Here is an 18,506-nt window from a genome sequence, read left to right as displayed (position 1 = left end):
AGAAATCAAAGTCTGATGTAGGCCTACCATAACCTTGGTTCACTCAACTGGGGAGTTCTGGGTCAAGTGTTACCCATCAGCAAGCCATGTGAGACTGAGATGGCCAGCTCTTTACACACTTTCTTTGCTCCATTACTGGAGGCAGGCTCTCATGGGAAAGCATGACCTTGGACAAGGTGAGTCTCAATTGAGTAGACACTGAAGAAGTTTACACCTGAAAGCTGTCTGCTGACTACATTTTCCACAGTTAAGAGCAAATCTGTCCTTGAAGAGGGATCTGAGTGGTGCATTTCTGTATTTACTGAGACTCCAAGAATCTAGGAAATCTATAAGATTCTATAGCTAATAAGCAACAAAGATATGATACCAAGTCTTTTATGACTGAGAAGTCTATGCACCTCATCAATTCATAATTAGTGTCCAAATATCCATTTTGACCAACTGAAGCAGAATCACCTTAGGAGATTTACTTTAAAATAGGGATATTTGGCCTCAATCCTATAAGATTCACATCCAATGTATGTGGATGAGATATAGGAATCATACCCAGTTTATGAAAGTGTCCAGGCTCATTCTGAAATACAGAAACCATTGACACCAAACAATGGGAAAGGTTTTAAATGCTGGATTCCATTTATGGTAAAAGCTATACAGTGTTTTGGGGTGTTAAAAATTCAGAACCAGGATTCGTCCCTATGGGCTGATGTCTAATGTCAGTGGCAAGACCTCTCCTGGACTCAGTTTCTTATTTTGTGATTGCTGTTTCTCTGATCACCCTGGAGTAAACATACTAAAGAAAGTGAAGCTGTTACTATTCATGAAAGCAAGTGACTCTGTAAGTGAATTGAAGAATTTGCCCTCTAATTAGTTCTACAATGTCTGCAAAATGAATTTGAAGATGCCAAATTATACTTTGCCTTTTGTCTTTCACCACAAAATTAGAGATAAATTCATGTTTTAAATTGTTTATAATATACAATGCAATCACTTTTAAGGATGTAGTAAATTTTTTAAATTTGCACTTTTAAATAAATGTACACTTTTCTGATCAAATAGTACATGATTATAATGAGACAAGAGTTAAAATAGAAGCTTTATTACTAGGCAAGATGTAAATATAGAACAAAATAGACTTGCTTCCAAGCTAACGAACTTCTCAGACAGATTTCTTTCAGTTCTCCTTTACTAAAATGAAGACAAGAAGTCAGATCCTGAGGGAGGGTCTATCTACAGTGGGACTTTCAAGCCCCCAGCTATGGAAGGATAAAGGACCAGTCATGCTGATAAATGTAACAAAACAGATATCTTTAAAAAATGCATTAGTTGTTGCATAAAGTTTTTTTTCCAAATTTTACCTAATTAGCATAGACTTTTTTAATATGAGAAAATCTTTAAAATAGTGAATCATAAAGGTTGTGTGCTGAGATAAACAAAGTTTATACGACTTCTCTCTGGTTTATGACAGTATCCTGAGATTTTTGGCTTATGGCTTATGGCTTTTGACCTCTGAGACCATTTAAAAGGAACCATGAGCCTTGCCTCAGTTGCCATAGGCAGTTTGCACTTCACCTTGAGCACAGAAGGAGGGCTGTGTAAATGCTTTATGAGTACTTTGCAGGATGTTAACTGGGTCATGGAAGTTCTAAGAAGCTGTGTATAGTTGCTTTATGTTACACTGTGGTGGTCGCAATGCATGAATACTTGAGTTTCAACACTAAAAAGGTTTAAATGAGAAAATTATAGGACTGGCTGAGCTCTTTAAAATCAGGAACAGTGATTCATTCATATTTGGGCTTCCAACTTGGGCAAAGTGTCTGTTTGAACCAGTGAGTACACAAAAACTGTTTTTTAACCTCATGCACTTAAAACCATTGAAGTTTGGCCTTGAAAGAAATCACCAGCCTATGAGAAAAAGACTGACAAACCCAGCTACTGCCAATGACCACAGATGTCACGAATCTAGATTTCTCACTTGGAATCTCAAGTGGGTGAATTTAATTAGCTGCTACAATTAGAAGCTAATTATTAGAAGTGGCCTTGGAGAAAACAGTCCCACATTGCCCCTGCACTATCTGATCTTGAACTTTTCCATTTCTTCCTTTATTGTTTCTTTTCTATCCAGGCATAACCACATGAAGAATTTTGAAAATGGAAGTTTCCTTTCATTGATATTCAAGATGCCATTTAGCTCAGAACTTTATTATTTAGAGAGAACATGTAGCTAATACTCACAATGATCTTGTTCCATTGATATTTATCTGCAGATTAAAGACAGTTGCCTTTCCCTCACCTGTTGAGGAAGTGCTTCCTGCCACTCATTTTCTCCATAACCTCAAGTAAATCTTCACTGGTTCAATGACAATAAGCATTTTGATTTTACCATGACATGATGTTTGGGAAGAAAAATCTAAAATCTTTCATAATGATCATAAAAGAAGTTTCATAATCATAAGATATGAAAAAGGGGAAAATGTATACTTAACCGTAGGTACTTTTTACCATGAATTTCCTGACCTTGATTTGATTAAATTCTCAGGCTAAAGATTGCAGCAATATAGATTTTTTTACAGTTTAATTGTTCATTTCATTGAACTTTGAATGAGAAAAACCTCAACGTGGGGCACAAAGGGTGGTAAGCGGAAGGAGAAGTTAAGGACTGAGCTACTCTGCAGATCAGAGCATTTGAAAGTGAGCACTCAATGTGACAAGAAGCAAAACCACAGGATACCACGTACTCTTGCAGTTCACTTTGTTTCTCAAACTATTCAGAATCTTCCTATTGTGTGCTCCTACATCCTCTCTCTTTATTTCACAGATGTCGCTGGGGTAGTTAACCTGATCCAACCCTGAAGAACTCAGGGGAGGAAGGGGAGCCTTCTGCCTGAGAAGCGTTCCCATCCTGACATGCAGAAGAAATGAAGACGTCGCCTGCCATGCTTGGAATTGGGAAGTCATTTTGGGTCCTCTTCTTAATCCCACATCTGGGCATCTGGAGTATTGACGGTAAAGCAACTACTTAGATTGGGTTTTGTTTCATTTTCCAGGAGGTGTTGGAGGTAATGTTTCTCCTTTCCAATCGTGTAGGATGCGACATTTATGTGAAGGACAATGGTAGACAAAACCAAGTGGTTAGATATGCTCACTGAAGACATTGTAGGACACAAACCAAATTAGAACATGGTGTTCCTCGCTTTGGCCGATTTTCTTAAAACATGTTCTGACAGTAAGAAAAAGGAACTAGGCAGATGTTCTAAGTAGTTAGGTACAAATTTATCACCATAACTAGCCAAACTGCTCTGGATGTCACACTGATGGCAAGTAGCGTGACAGAGTGAGTGTTGCAAACTGAAGCTTGACAGAGTGAGTGTTATTTTGTTCACTGGGGTAGGATAAGTATTGAATACCTGACTTCATGGTTACTCTTGAATAATGTCGTTAATTAAAATCACATGATTTGCTTCAGTGACATGTGTGCCTGGAGAATACTGATTGAGAAAATGCTGGGAAATACAGGATTGGAGTTTTCTGTCATTGCGGCTACGAAAATGGTTCTGAGCTGGGTGTCAGTTCACATAGAAAACAGCTAGGGTTCTGCATAGATGATGTTTGGCCACTTCTTCAAAGCTTTGTGTAAGCAAACAACCAGTTTCTTCCATCTGGTGAGTTCACTTGCTCCCTTCCATGGACACAGGAGCCTGCATGTTGTGAAGGGGGAAGGGCTATAAATAGCTAGTAGATGTTTTGGATTTTCTAAGGTCTGGTTTCCAATATCTTACTGCATGGTTCCCTCAAGCACACACACTCTCACCGGTTTGTGTGCTGTGGTTTTAAGTTGGAAAATGTGGCCCCTGAAACCCGAGCGAATGTCGTCTTCAGTTCTGGAGCTGGGTGCTTTGACATTTGTCCCCACAGTGCCAGGACAGCACATCACCAGGGGCAAAATATGTCTTCCCTTCAGTCGTCTAAGTATTTTTGTGTTTGTATGTTTTTACATGTGTCTATCTTTTATTATGTTGACGAGGGGTTTAGATGGTTGGTTGGATTTTTCACTTCCCATCAGATGCCTACAATCACAGAGCAAAAACTGGAGTCAAGTTTTATCAAACAAAATTTATACCAACTTGAAGAATGTATAAACTATTCCCTGTAAAATAAAATAAATGAATTTTTTAGTGCTGTATTACACTGAGATTGGGGTACAACTTCTATTCCCCCTCCCAACGTGCTTACAAAAAAAGAACTGGAGTGTTAGAATTGGGTTAATTTACTGGTTCTGCCACTTACTGTGTGACTTTGGTTAAGTTTCTTTTCCTTATTTACCTTAGTTTCCTTCTTTGTAAACTAGAGGTAATTGTACCCAAATTACGGGCCTATTGTGGACACTGTAAATGCAGTAATATGGATAAAGTACCTGGCACAATAAATGCACACAATAAAATGTTAGTGGTATTTTTGCTAATATTCTTATCACCAAGCAACCCCCCATTCAATTAAATGGAAGTAAGTTTTAACATTATTATTTAAAATAGTTGAGTTTTTAAAGCTAAAATAAAATGAATGAATGAAAGATATTAGGTGATGTATTTAGTCCAAAACATAGTGAATCAAATTACTTGGAAACTGAAATGAAAAGCCTTGGGCAAAGTTCTAGCCAGCTGTCTTACAGAGCAGATGACGAATTATAGCATTATTTGCATTGAATTTAGGACACGGGTTGAGATAAGGAATGTTTGGTGAGATTTGTTCTCCCAGAAAGAGCTGATGACTATTTCTTAAAAAGTGTATTACTTTGACCCTTTATGTTTTGGGGAGCTCCTGTAATTCAGTTAATTTTTAATCACTGAATTCTTTATACTGGCACAGTTTCAAAGTTTCTAAAAATAATCTTAAATTTTTTTTTCCCTTCACTTCGAAGCAATGTGAGATCTGTGTGCCTCTTCCCAGGAATCAGGCTAAATTGAGAATAAGTTTGGAAACAATGGAATGTTCTCTGCAGATCTCCTTCTTTATAATGAAATTATGGTTACTTACTTTTTGTGTTTCTCAACAAAAATTCATGGGGGCACTGTGCCCCTCAGTATCTGGCATAGAAATTCTGTCCTGAGGAAAGTATGTAAGTGTCAAAGTGTCAGCACCTTCCCTTCAGGTACAGGTGGGCAGATCATGCTGGCAAGAACTAGGCTGCAGGTGGAGAAGCCCCTGTCAGCCACCTGTCTCGTTGTACTAATACAGTCGCTGAGCGAATACAGTCGGTGAGCAGCTCCAGCTGTGAAGCCCTGGGCTACTTGTTCAGTCCAGGGTCAGCCTGAGATTCTACCTTCAAGCAGGAAGGAGCACTTCAGTTAATGTCTGAAATCACTCGGCACTGTGTATGATCCTGAATTAAGGCTGTTGAAAATCTTTTATTAATCACTGCTTATTGTGAGGGGAAAAAATATCTGAATCTGGTGTAGTACCAGTGGACACCCATGGTTTGGCTCTTTTGAGAACACAGCGGCTGTGGCCAAGTGTCCACCTGAGCCTCTCCGTGTTCTTTTTAGTCTCTACTGTGGTAGTTCAGTATGGACCACAGATCCCTACTCCACACCTCACACAGACTGCCTTGCTTTGCCGTCAACTGCCCATATTGTGGGACCGGGTCAGAGCACAAACATTAGCTCGGAAGGTGCTCTGCATCTGTCTCTCATTCTTTTGAAGTTTCAGGGTCATTATCAGGCTTATTTCTTCAGTGATTGCTATTTGTTCCTATTGAAATGGGCACAGAAGATGGAGCTGTGCCTTCTGCCAAATGCCTGGGTATTATCACTCTAAGAATGCCTGCCACAAAACATGACTGCCTTTGTTTGATATGAACGTCTAGGAATACATTCTGCATTACAGGATTTCCTGGATTGTGGTATGAACATGTTAATCTCTGTGCTGAAAACAGCCTTGAAGAGACTTTTCAAGTACCGAAAAGCCTTTTAATTAACTGTTGCTTCCTCTGTCCCACTATTAGAATTTCCTCTATTATAATTTTGAAGTCAAATGTAATTTGAACTTAAATGCTATTTCACTTCACTGGGACTGTCCTAAATGATTTCTAGTACTTGTGAGTTTCACCTTTGCCTAGAGTTCAGAATTGTTGAAAGAAAATGTTCACAGGCATTTGTGATCAGGTCCAAAAATGAAATCAACCTTTTGCTTTGTTCTGTGGAGAGGCAGTGACAGGACTCTAGAGCTAGATTGCCTGGATTACTATCCCATCTCTGCCATTTACTGGTTCTGTGACTCTCTGGTACTCTTTCCTCATGTAAACAATAGGGACAATAAGGACACTGACCTTATCGGGTTGTTCTGAGTATTAAGTGAATGAATTCTGTAAAACACTTAGAACAGTGCCTGATGAATTGTAAGTACTGTGCAACTTTCATTAATAATATTTTTTTCTTTTAGTCCAAAATTGAATTATCTTGAGAGTTCACTAAAGTAGTATTAGAAAACCATCTCTTATTTGCGTTAACAAAAGTCATCTGTAAATAACTCTTGACATCATTAGCTACTATCATCTCCAGTCACCAAGAAACGATAATAGAGTTTGGGAGTCATGAGACTTGACTTACATCGTGTTATTGAATTGTATCACAGCAATTGGCTTCACATTTCTAACATTCTCCATTCTCTCACCTCAAAATAAGCTCGGTATTGTACACCGTTTTGGTGTCCTCTCATGGACTCTGATTTCTGTGCTTATCCTGTAGAAGAAATTATTTATGTGTATGTGTCTGTGTGTACACAAGCAGGGGTATCATTTTAATATGCTCAGAATATAAACATGTACATTTGGAGGTTCACTTTGAACACAGTCCAGGAGAGTGTTGATGGGGCCATCTAGGCCAGTCGCAGGCAACTTCAAACTTAGCTGGTAGGGCTCTCTAACTTCTCTCCTCCTTCCTGACAGCCACATTTATCTTATGAGCACAACCTGGAACTTGAATACATTGCAAAAAGTCCATTGTCCAGAAGTGGCTGTAAGAAAGGTGGGGGTGTTTATGTTCTAGTTGGGTGGCCATGGTCCCATTTCATTTTCTTCTATGGTATTAGAAGAGGAGAATTAACATGGGGAAGGGGGGTTATTGGCAGTTTCTGCCCACATAGATATTGTTAAGTATCTTTCAGGGCTTTGAAAATGCCAGTGAATCTCAGTGTAGTCTCTGTAGCAGAATGTAAATATTAGGAAGGCCAGGAACTGTCTGGGAAAGAAGTGAAGTTGAACTTACCAATCCTGTCTTTCCACCAACACATAATCACACTTACTCTGATCATCACAACTGACCTTGCTATCACAAAGCAATATTTAGAAATACTCACATTGGTTTCTGAAGTCTCTCTTGGATGCTGTTTCCTACAGCTGCTGTGACACGCTCTCAGCTCTTGCTGCTCTGCTTTTCTTCCTTATGTCACTGTAACCAAGGTGGAGGGCCAATCATCTCTGAAAGACAGGCCCCCTGTTTCAAGTAGTCAGTGTCTTCCCCAGACAGAACTACTCTCTAAATTGTCAGCATGAACCATTGTTTTTTAGAGCTCATTAAATTGGCTAAAACTTGTTGCTATGCTAGAGAGATAATTACACATCAGCTAACAAAGGTGACTCATCCTTGTCACATAGGGTGGGCAGGACTCTGAATTTCTGTCATGCAGAGACAAAGACAGTGACCAATAGGGTAGAATCACAAGGGGATATTTGTCACTTGGTAGAGATGTATGTGGAAAAATACCCAAAGACAATTTTTTAAAAAAATTCTTATCTAAGGACATGTTTTCATTGATTAGAGAGAGAGAGAGAGAGAGAGACATTAATTGGTTGTCTCCCATATGCATCCCAACTGGGAATCAAACCCAGAGCCTAGGAATGTGCCCTGACCAAGAATTGAACTGGCAACCTTTTGGTGCATGGAACAGTGCTCCCAATGGCTGAGCAGCACGGCCAAGGTGACAAAGAGTTTTTTACTCAACCAACACTGGCTTTGCTGGTTAGTATATTTCTGTACAATTTCATCTCTCAGATAAAAGGACACTTTTCTCTGGGATATACTGCCTTTCTATACTACATTTGTTTGCCTAGTGAGCATATCAGTGTTTACACTTCACCGCTGATGCCAGTAAAAGCAGTTTAGAATCATTGTTCTGAGCAGTGGCACTTGATCCAGATCTTCTGGGTTTCCTTCTTGTCTCTGCCACCTATACGCCTTGTGACCCTCGACAATAATTCAACTTCTGTGTCACCTCTCTAAATTCATTTTATTCAAAAAATATAATACCTGGCATTCATTGTTTATTATGAGCAAGCATAGTCCTAGGAACTCTTCCTATGTGCTCTCATGTACATGTACAACTATCCCCTGCAAGAGAAGAGCGTGTGCTTTGAGGTCAGCAGGCCTGGCTTCCAGTCTGCATCCTGGCTCTGTCTCCCACCTGGTAGTTATCCTGACCAAGTGACTTAGTTTCTCTAACAATTGGTTTTACCAAACCTAAAGGTAATAATAGTAACTATCTCATAAACAATTGTTGGGAGGATCAAATGAAACCATGCACACACACACACACACACACACACACACACGACCTAAAAGTGAGTAGGACATAATAAGAACTCAAAAATATTAATGACATCTCTGTGTTTCTCTGTGTTTCTCCTATCTGGAGGCTCTGGGGTGGGTCTACAGTGCTTGGATAATGCGGGTGCAATGTGCTTGTGGTCGGGGGGCAATTAATGTAAAGCAGTGACTCTGGAGGCGAGTTTCCAAATGTGACTCAGACTACCCACGTGCTATCTAATCTAATGATTGCTAAAGTCCTCTACTTGTCGTGTTCTTTAATATCTCAAGGCACTTGGTACTTTGTAAACTTTGCTAACTTTTAGACAAAGCTATGGCAAATACTAGAATGACTGTTTCAAAACAGAACTACTTCGGAATAATTCCAAACTAGATAAAACCAATAGATATATGGCTTAGTCTTAAATTGTACAATGCAACTAAATTGAAAAGATAGTCTTTAAATTCCCCCCAAGTAGTCATATCACAAGATGAGAAATTTTGCCCTAGAAGAAATTGCTTGAAAGTATGTTAAATAAATATCTTATAAAGCAAACTTAAAGGAAGGTTTCACATATGACTATAAGGAGATTTTAAAGAGGAAATAATAATAGAAAATGATTTTAATAGTTCTCTCAATTTTCCTGTTTCATGGTCTTTTTAAAAAGCAAGTGGAATAAATATGGATTATAACATGTATATTCTTGGTGTGAAGTTATTTTCAGTTCCATTTTTGCCAAAGGAACTTTATATTATGTAAGTGCCTGCCTCTCTCTCTCTCTCTCTCTCTCTCTCTCTCCCTCTCTCCCTTCTCCCCCTCCCACTTATTGTGTGTGTTTAGACTGGAAAGAGATGCCTATTTCTCTCAAAAGACCCATATCAGATAGTATGCTCAGAGAAGAAAACTTAAACTATTATTGCACACTAGTTCCATATCTGTTGTCTCTGTTACATTATGTGTTGTTTCTCAGGTAGGGGCAGGTGGATATCTTCCACTGACAGTAGGAACTGAGACTCAGTAAGTTTTTATTATACCCCTTAAGATAAATTTATAGGGTTTCTTAAACTAACAATGATCACCCTTTATAATAGAAGTTCTGATTTTAACATATGTTTGTATGCCTCATTCTTTTTTCAAATTTCAGTTATTTTTAGTTAAAGAAAAACAGCCTGTCCAAGGACAGCAAAGTGAACTGAAAGTCAGAAGGAAGCAGGGTGTGGGCCACTTACAAACTCTTACTTCAAAACCTGGACTTGAGGAAAGAGGGCCCTTCTGGGAACTCAGGGGTGATTGGCCAGCAGGGGGATCATTTTGGTGGGTTGGATGGAGCTGCAGCTCACCTTGGTCACTTGATTTGTTTGCATGGTCTCTAAGGTGATTTTCACCTGTCAGTAAGTGGACATAATTAACACTGTTATTCTTGGGGCACATTAAATGAAGGAATGACATGTGCAACCAAGAGAGTGGCTTATTCAGTTAGATTCTGAATCACAATCAGGAAATAGCCTTTATCTGATGCAACCATAATTTCATTTTTCTTGGAGTGAATTTGAAGGAAGGTGAGGTCATTCTGGGGGTCAGTTTCATGCACGGTGCTCGGGACCTTCAAGATGAAGTCTAGCGTGAGGCTGGTGTACTGTGTGGGGGTAGAATTGTCCATGGTGCTCTTAATGGGAATGACTTCTGGGTTCACCCCGATGATTCCCCACACTCCCTTCTGTCTCTGAAGTCACTTCAGTGTCTCCCCCACCTCTGCCATTGCAGACCCACAATTCTGATTTTGTGAGTTGATGGCAGCTAGCTTATGATGAGAACATTGTGAGGGCTTTCTGTTGCTATACATGTCATTCTCTGAGACCGTCCAGGTGGATGCTCTTCCAAAATCATTGTTCTATGATTACATGGCTGCTGTTGCTGTACACGATTTGGCCTTGACTATGCTCAAGCCACTGCCTCAAGGGATCACTAAACCTGCATCATTTTGTAAAGTAAAAGGCACTGGCTTCTCTTCCTTGGTGGTCATCATATCTCCTCTCCTCTCCACTACTCCAGCTCTCTACAGTTAGGCAGATCAGACCACCTGCATCCTCTGAAGGTCTGTTTTCCTTCTGAGTCTGAAGAATTCTCTCTTCCCATAGCCTCCCCACCATGTGTCTGAAGTTCTTATCTGTTAGTTGGTTGGTTGTCTATCATAGTATCTTCTGATAGAAGATAAGATCCTAGTTGATGTCACAGAAAAATATTAGCATATTATACCTTTTATAATCATTTCAGTGTTTCAAAAAATATTTGGTTACATTTTTATGTTTAACTCTAATGCTGACTTAGCTCTGGTAAGACATTCTGTATTTATTACAAGTAATCATTTCTTTCAGTGAAGATAATAATTTTGAACTTCTCACAAATATGTCAGAATTTTCAATGGGAAGAATTTTTCAATGGCAAGCTTGGCTGGAATTTTCCTCATAATAATTGTTGTAATGCAGGCATATGGTTTTTTGAAATAAAAAATTATATTTCACATCAGATTCAAATTACAAACCTTTCCTTTTTAAGAGCTAATACATTTCACATGTGATTTACCCTCTTTGACTCCTGACGACATATGTACTTGCAGCTGCACTTGTTCAGCTGGAAGGTACCAGACCAGGCAGTTGTTTGTGGCTGGCATGTCTTTCCGATTGGTTGATCTGGGTGTCTGGACAACCACAGAATTTCACTTTTTAAATATTTTTAATATCACCCCTGAGTGAACATAAATCAGGCCTTTTCATGCTGCATATTTATGAGGTCTACTTTCTTTTTAATGGTTATACGTAACCACTGCAGGGTATGTTGAGATGCCTTTGGCCGACCTCTCTAAGGGCTCAGCTGTGTCTGCTCTGTGACCTCAGCACACAGAGAGCATGAGTCAGAGCTGTGGACAGAGGATGTTTCTCTCTGTGAAACTGCCTCTGTTTCATCTCAGGGCACCTCATACCATCTCACGTTTATATCTTTTCTAAGGCTACCTCCTCCTGCAGAGACAGGTACCCTTGCACCAAAAAAGGCTATAGAGCAGATAGGAAGACAGATGCATGAACACATATTTAATTATAAAAGAGTGATGCATGTCACACAAAATAATATTGGACATTCATTGGGTGGACAGCAAGTAGACTTGGGTTGCTGGAGAATGGGGGTGGGGTGGGAGACAGGGGGTAAAATGCCATTTGGTGAAATCTGAACATGTTCCTGCAAGCATCAGAGATTCTCTGGAGGGCATTAGACAAAAAGTCTTGTGACTGAATTTTCATTTTTAGAATACAAACTGTGACAGTAATGTGGAGAATGGGTTGAATTAGAGAGAGGGAATGAAGGCCAAGTTTGGAATGTAGAAGACTTGTTGGTAGGCTGTGACAATAATCCACATGAAACAGAACAAGGCTGAAATTAAAGCAGTGGCATGAAGACAAATTTGGATGCTGAATCAAGTTAACTTGGTGACTGATAAAGTGGAGCAGTAAAGGAAAAAGGGACATGCATGCTGCATGCATGCTCCCATGCTGCCTAGTGGATCATGGGAGGAGGACCAGGTTGTCCTAGGTCAGGGTATGGGGCTGGGGGTTCAACCTCCTCCTTGATGTGGCACAGGCTCTCTCCCTCATGGAGATTTGAAAGCTCTGAAAGACTATATAATCAAGATAATTTAAAAAATTTAATGGGAAAATTAAGAAGTCATGCAAATCTTTTTCTGCATGCTCTTTTCACTAGAAATCGTCACATTGTCTTTACAGTATTAATTAACTAATTTATAGTTTAAGATGGTTTTTTTATTGTTGTTCTATTACAGTTGTCTCCATTTCCCCCTATTACCCTCCCTTGCCCTACCCACCCACACCTCCCACATTCAATCCTCACCCCCACTTGTGTTTGTCCATGGGTCCTTTATACATGTCCTTTGATGACCCCTCCCCTTCTTTGCCTCGTTATCCCCCTCTCCCTTCTCTCCTCGCCTCTGATCACTGGCAGTTTGTTCTTTATTTCAGTGTGTCTGGTTCTATTTTGCTTGCTAGTTTGTTTTGTTGATTAGGTTCCACTAGAGGTGAGATCATATGGTATTTGTCTTTCACTGCCTGGCCTATTTTACTTAGCATAGAATTTAAAAACAAATAAAAGTTGGTCTACTTTTAATTGTCACCATGTACAAGCAATTCTAAATAATATTGTAATAATTCTAAATAATAATAATTCTAAATAATAATAATCAGTGATAAAATATTCCTCTCCTTAAGAGGTTTCATTTCTTTTATTCTATGCAGCCATTTTGAATATTTATTTGTTTAAATTTGAAACAGTAAAATTGTACATACTGTGAGGTATAATTTCATGTGTGAACTAAAAAGTTCATTCATGAAATGTTTTAATGATTAATATTTTTACAATTGAAATGTATTCTCTTCAAAGTGTTAACTGTTTTATTTTTTATTTTTTAGATATATTTTGTTGATTATGCTATTACAGTTGTCCCATATTTTTCTCTTTATTCCCCTCTGCTCTGTACCCCTCTTCCCACCAGCATTCCTCACCTTAGTTCATGTCCATGGGTTGTACACATAAGTTCTTTGGCTTCTCCATTTCCCATCCTATTCTTAACCTCCCCCTGTCTATTTTGTACCCACCATTTATGCTTCTTATTCCCTGTACATTTTTCCTCGTTCTCCCCCGACCCACTCCCCACTGATAACCCTCCACGTGATCTCCATTTCTGTCATTCTGTTCCTGTTATAGTTGTTTGCTTTTGTTTTTTTGTGTTTTTTTTTAGGGTCCATTGTTGATAGTCATGAGTTTGTTGTCATTTTATTGTTCATATTTTTGATCATCTTCTTTTTCTTAGATAAGTCCCTTTACCATTTCATATAATAAGGGCTTGGTGATGATGAACTCCTTTGACTTGACCTTATCTGGGAAGCACTTTATCTGCCTGCCCCTCCATTCTATATGATAGTTTTGCTGGATAGAGTAATCTTGGATGTAGGTTCTTGCCTTTCAGGACTTGGAATACTTCTTTCCAGCCATTTTGTGCCTGCAAGTTTTCTTTTGAGAAATCACCTTACATTCTTATGGGAACTCCTTTGTAGATAACTGCCTTTTTTCTCTTGCTTCTTTTAAGATTCTCTCTTTATCTTTAATCTTGGGTAATGTATTTATGATGTGCCTTGGTGTTGTATCCTTGGGTCCAACTTCTTTGGGATTCTCTCTGAGCTTCCTGGAAGTCTATTTTCTTTGCTAGATTGGGGAACAATCTTCATTATTTTTTCAAATATGTTTTCAATTTCTTGATCTCCATCTTCTTCTTCTGGCACTCCTATGATTTGGATGTTGAAACATCCAAATTTCTCCCAGAGGTTGCTAAGCCTTTCCTCATTTTTTGGAATTCTTTAGTCTTTATTCTGTTCTGCTTGAATGTTTATTTCTTCCTTCTGGTCCAAACCATTGATTTGAGTCCTGGTTTCCTTTCCGTCACTGTTGGTTCCCTGTACATTTTCCTTTATTTCACTTTGTATAACCTTTACTTCTTCCTCTGTTTTGCAACCATACTCAACCATTTCTGTGAACATCCTGATTACCAGTGTTTTGAACTGTGTGTCTGAATTCTATTCAGATCTCTTCATTGCTTAGTTTTATTTTTGGAGCTTTGATCTGTTCTTTCATTTGGGCTATATATTTTTTGTCTCGGTTTGCCTGTTATGTAGTGAGAGGTGGAACCTTAGGTATTCACCAGGATGGGGCAACCCAAGTCACTGCATTGTGGCACTGTATGTCGGGGAGAAGCCTGAGAGAGAAAAATGCCACTTGCTCAGCTCTCAACTGGCTTTCAGTCACTTCCCCTGCTACCCACAAGTGAATGGGGCCCTTCTGGTGCTAGTTCCTGGGTGTATTGCTTTCTAGGACCCTGTGGGTCTCTCCAGTGTACTTTCCTGTGAGGCTGGGACTTTCTCCCATTGCTGCAACTCCCACAAATTTTTACAGCCAGAGGTTTGAGGCTTTATTTCCCTGTGTTGGAACCCTGGGTTGCACGGTCTGTCTCGCTCCTGAGTTGTTCCTCCTGGTTTATCTACATGCAAATATTGGACCACCAGCAGCCACCTTGCCTGCCCCGATACTCCAGCTGCCACCTTGGTGCTCATCCTCTCCACCCTGGCTGCCCATCTCCACCCCTCCTACTGGTCTGGATGAATGTTCCTTCCTTGGTTGTTGGACTTCCATACAGTTTGATTTTCTGGAAGTTCTGCTTATTTTTTGTTTTTAAATTTGTTGTTGACCTTCCTTTGGTTGTGCAAGGAGGCAAAGTGTATCTACTTATGCCTCCATCTTGACCAGAAGTCTAAAGTGTTAACTGTTTTGAAATTAAAGACAAATCAAGATAAAAAATATTACATTAGTGCTATAATTAATTGCCTAAATTTTATCTTTTGTGAAATTTCATTTTTAATAAAATTCACTTATTAGTTACTGGAAACTTATTTATATAAATTAATAAATCAGGCTATAACTAAGAGATCAAAGTTCACACTGTTTCTCTCTCTCTCTTTCCCCCTTCCTCTCTCTCTAAAAATAAACATATCCTTGGATAAAGATTAAAAGAAAAAGTTTACACTATTTAGGGAGATATAAAAACTATTAAGCAAATAGTTGTGTACTTTTACTTCTTTGAATTCTAATATTATTTTCTTTTTTTTTAACATTTTATTTATTTATTTTTAGGGAGGGAAGAGGGGAGAGAGAGAGAGAGAGAGAGAGAGAAACATCAATGTGCGGTTGCTGGGGGTTATGGCCTGCAACCCAGGAATGTACCCTAGCTGGGAATCGAACCTGGGACACTTTGGTTCCCAGCCCGTGCTCAATCCACTGAGCTACGCCAGCCAGGGCTAAATTCTAATATTATTTTCAATATCTTTTAACTTACGTGATTTTCTATACAAAGTTCAGTGAAAAATATTCACTGGCTATTTGTCCATTGTGTCTTTTTGTCCATTTTATTATTTGTTTCATTTCATGATTATTTCTGAAACTATGTTTCTATGTAGAAGAGGAGGTTGTTAAAAATGTACTCTGGCCCTGGCTGGCATAGCTCAGTGGATTGAGCACGGGCTGGGAACCAAAGTGTCCCAGGTTCGATCCCCAGCCAGGGTACATTCCTGGGTTGCAGGCCATAACCCCCAGCAACTGCACATTGATGTTTCTCTCTCTCTCTCTCTCTCTCTCTCTCTCTCTCTCTCTCTCTCTATCTCCTTCCCTTCCCTCTCTAAAAAAAAATAAATAAAAAAAAATGTACTCTGGGCATCAGATATGCCAGGTATAGCCTAGTAATGGGATATATTGATACATATTAATTGTATCATAGAGTGTTCATGAGAATTTTTAAAATGAGAAGCTTCCTAAATCTATAGTGATTTGAAAAAGGATATTGCATCATTTGATGGCCTGGGGATGATAAGGGTTTCATCTTTTTACTGCATGCACTTAAATTATTTTTAGCATTTGGGGATTTCCTGCCATTAAATATGAATGTTTTTTAAAAAGCAGGAGAAATAATAGCAAGAACAGCCACAACTAACATTGGTCCGTAAACCCCAGCCAAAAGCAAATGTGATCTTCACCTCTTTTTAGAAAGTGTTTTGTTTTGACAATATAAACCCCTTAGGGACAGCTTTGGATGTCCTGGGTATCATGAGATATGCACAATTCAGGACAAGCAGCAAAGAAGTGTCAACAATCTTATCAGGTGGAAAATTAGAATTGAGTTTAGTTGAGTCCAGGAGTCAAGGTATAGACAAAAAAGTTATGGTAACATAAAAAATAGTATGCGATAAACCATTTAGCATTTTAAAAAGGTAGAGTCATGCTGTTTAGCTCAGTGTATCTATCTTTCCTCCACTATAAACATTAGTGTTTGTTTCAGACATAGGGAATATAATATCTTCTCTGCACAAATAGCGAGTATCCTTGATGACTGTTAGTGCCTATTGACAAACTTGCATTTATCTATTCATTCCTCCATTCAACAAAAATTTCTATGCCTGGTAACGTGACAGTCAGTGATCCCCATCCTGCTGATAAGAATATGCAGGAACTGCAGGGATGTTTCCATAATCTCATTGCAAATCAGTGATGTGGTTAGGCTGAACAGCTAACTTTCTTCTACTTTGTGTGCTCCTCCCTAGCATATAGTCCAAGAATGCTGAAACTACAAGAGGTGTTCAACTGTGCTACTAGCATTGGGTGACAGCTTGATGTCACCCAGTGGGAAGTTAACATATTATAACCGAAAGTAAGACTTAGAAGCAATTTTGTAGTATGGGCCACACACGGAGGGAGGTGAAGTTGTATATGTATTTCTGTGTAGGACAAGGTGGTGCGTAATAGTTTTCTTCTATTTGCTGTCTAATCCTTTTATTTTATTTTAAAGAAATGGAGTGCCAGTGAGTCTGGGTGGCTATCTCAATATCACACAATGAGTTAGCATTTGACCAATCACATTCAAATGAATATTCTAAATTTTAGCAACCTCCATGACCTTTATAAATATCCCAAAAGAATCATGCTCTGTATTTTCTCATGGTTGGTAAATTAAACAAAATTTAATCTTCCCCCACCTAATGCTTATTTCATTTATTCTGAAACAACTAGTGGTGTCTATGTCACTGTTTCAGTAAACCACAATCCAAGTGTGTTTTAATTCATGAAACTGCCATGAGATTCCTGGCCTTGCTGTGTTTGCCCTTCCATTTTCTCAGTTTTAAAATATCTCTTGTGTTCAGTCACTGCTCTAATTATCAAAGATCTACTCATTCATTAAGGTTCAGCTCAAGTACAGCCTTTCTGTTAAGCCTTGCCCCAATAGTCCTAGCTGAAGTGAATCTTCTGCACAGTCATGCAAAGTTTGCACCTCTTTACCATGTTATTTTGTTCTCCCATTGGTCTAGTGCTTTTCTTTTCCACTGGAAGGCAAGTCCCATGTTGACAGGAACCGTATCTTGTTTATTCCTGCAGTATCCCTCTGAGCCTTGCTTTTAGCCCAGGTAAGGTTGAAGTAAAAAGAGTGGTAGGCAAAATTTATTTCAGAAGAGAGACCTTGTTGTTAGTTAATTTTGTCTCACCAATTAAATGGTAAGTTCCTTGAGAGAAGAAGGTCTTTGTAACTATAGTGCCATTTTCACAGGGCTATAGTGTGCATAAGCTATCATTAACTTATCCAAGTAAATAAAATGGGAAGTTAGGAGCCTGAGATAGCCTTTTAACCTTAGGGAGAGCATTGGACTTCTGGAAACAAGGTTTCACTTGGTCTTTCTGCCTCTGCTTCCTTGCTTTTTTGTCATAAGTCTAACCACATCCAGGTGTTATATTGTTTGGCACTTCCTTTTGGTAAATTATCTTACCCTTTCTCTTCAATTTTTTGAAAACCTCATTCTCGTGACTTGACTTTCAATTTGCTTTCATTTTTATTCTGAATTTTTGGAAGCAACTGAATTAGGAAGCTTTTAAGTGAACTTATTTAAGATCTCAGAGTAGTGATAAATATATAAATATTCAGAGGTCCTGAAAGTTCTTTGTAGGTCTCTTGTCTCAGTCTGATTCCTGAAAACTCAATCAGGTGATACTTATTATAAGCAAGGATTGTTGATATGTGAGCAGAAATTATGAGAGGTTTATTGGGTGTTAGAAAATAGCTAAAAATGAGCATATTCATGCCAGCAAGGAGATAGAAAGGAGGTGGAACATTATGCTAGGTGAAGCAGTATGGAGAGTGCAGGGCCATAATAACATATATTACTGGGGACTTCCAGTCAAGATGGAGGTGTGGGTAAACATGGTGCACCTCTTCACACAACTATACACAATTACAACTATAATAAAGAACAATCATTACTCAGAGCCATCAGAAA

General features: G+C 38.9%; 1 protein-coding gene and 1 pseudogene across 2 annotated transcripts in view; one reads left to right on the top strand and one right to left on the bottom strand.

The window, feature by feature from the left end:
• The first annotated feature begins 2,596 nt into the window (after positions 1-2,596).
• The window catches only part of BTLA (B and T lymphocyte associated), a 34,713-nt gene continuing 18,803 nt past the window's right edge, over positions 2,597-18,506 (top strand). Inside the window, exon 1 of one of the 2 annotated variants that reach the window (XM_036018088.1) lies at positions 2,597-3,003. In XM_036018088.1, coding sequence (XP_035873981.1) covers positions 2,916-3,003 — 88 coding nt within the window. In that variant the 5' untranslated portion in view covers positions 2,597-2,915. The remainder of the gene's footprint in view (positions 3,004-18,506) is intronic. The other variant, XM_036018087.1, reaches the window with a different exon arrangement.
• LOC114490879 lies at positions 9,419-10,336 on the bottom strand (annotated as a pseudogene).

This window comes from Phyllostomus discolor, chromosome 2 (genome assembly GCF_004126475.2).
Source record: "Phyllostomus discolor isolate MPI-MPIP mPhyDis1 chromosome 2, mPhyDis1.pri.v3, whole genome shotgun sequence".
Classification (NCBI taxonomy): domain Eukaryota; kingdom Metazoa; phylum Chordata; class Mammalia; order Chiroptera; family Phyllostomidae; genus Phyllostomus; species Phyllostomus discolor.
The sequence above is the reverse complement of the archived record's forward strand: the minus strand, read 5'-3'. Positions and strand labels throughout refer to the sequence as shown.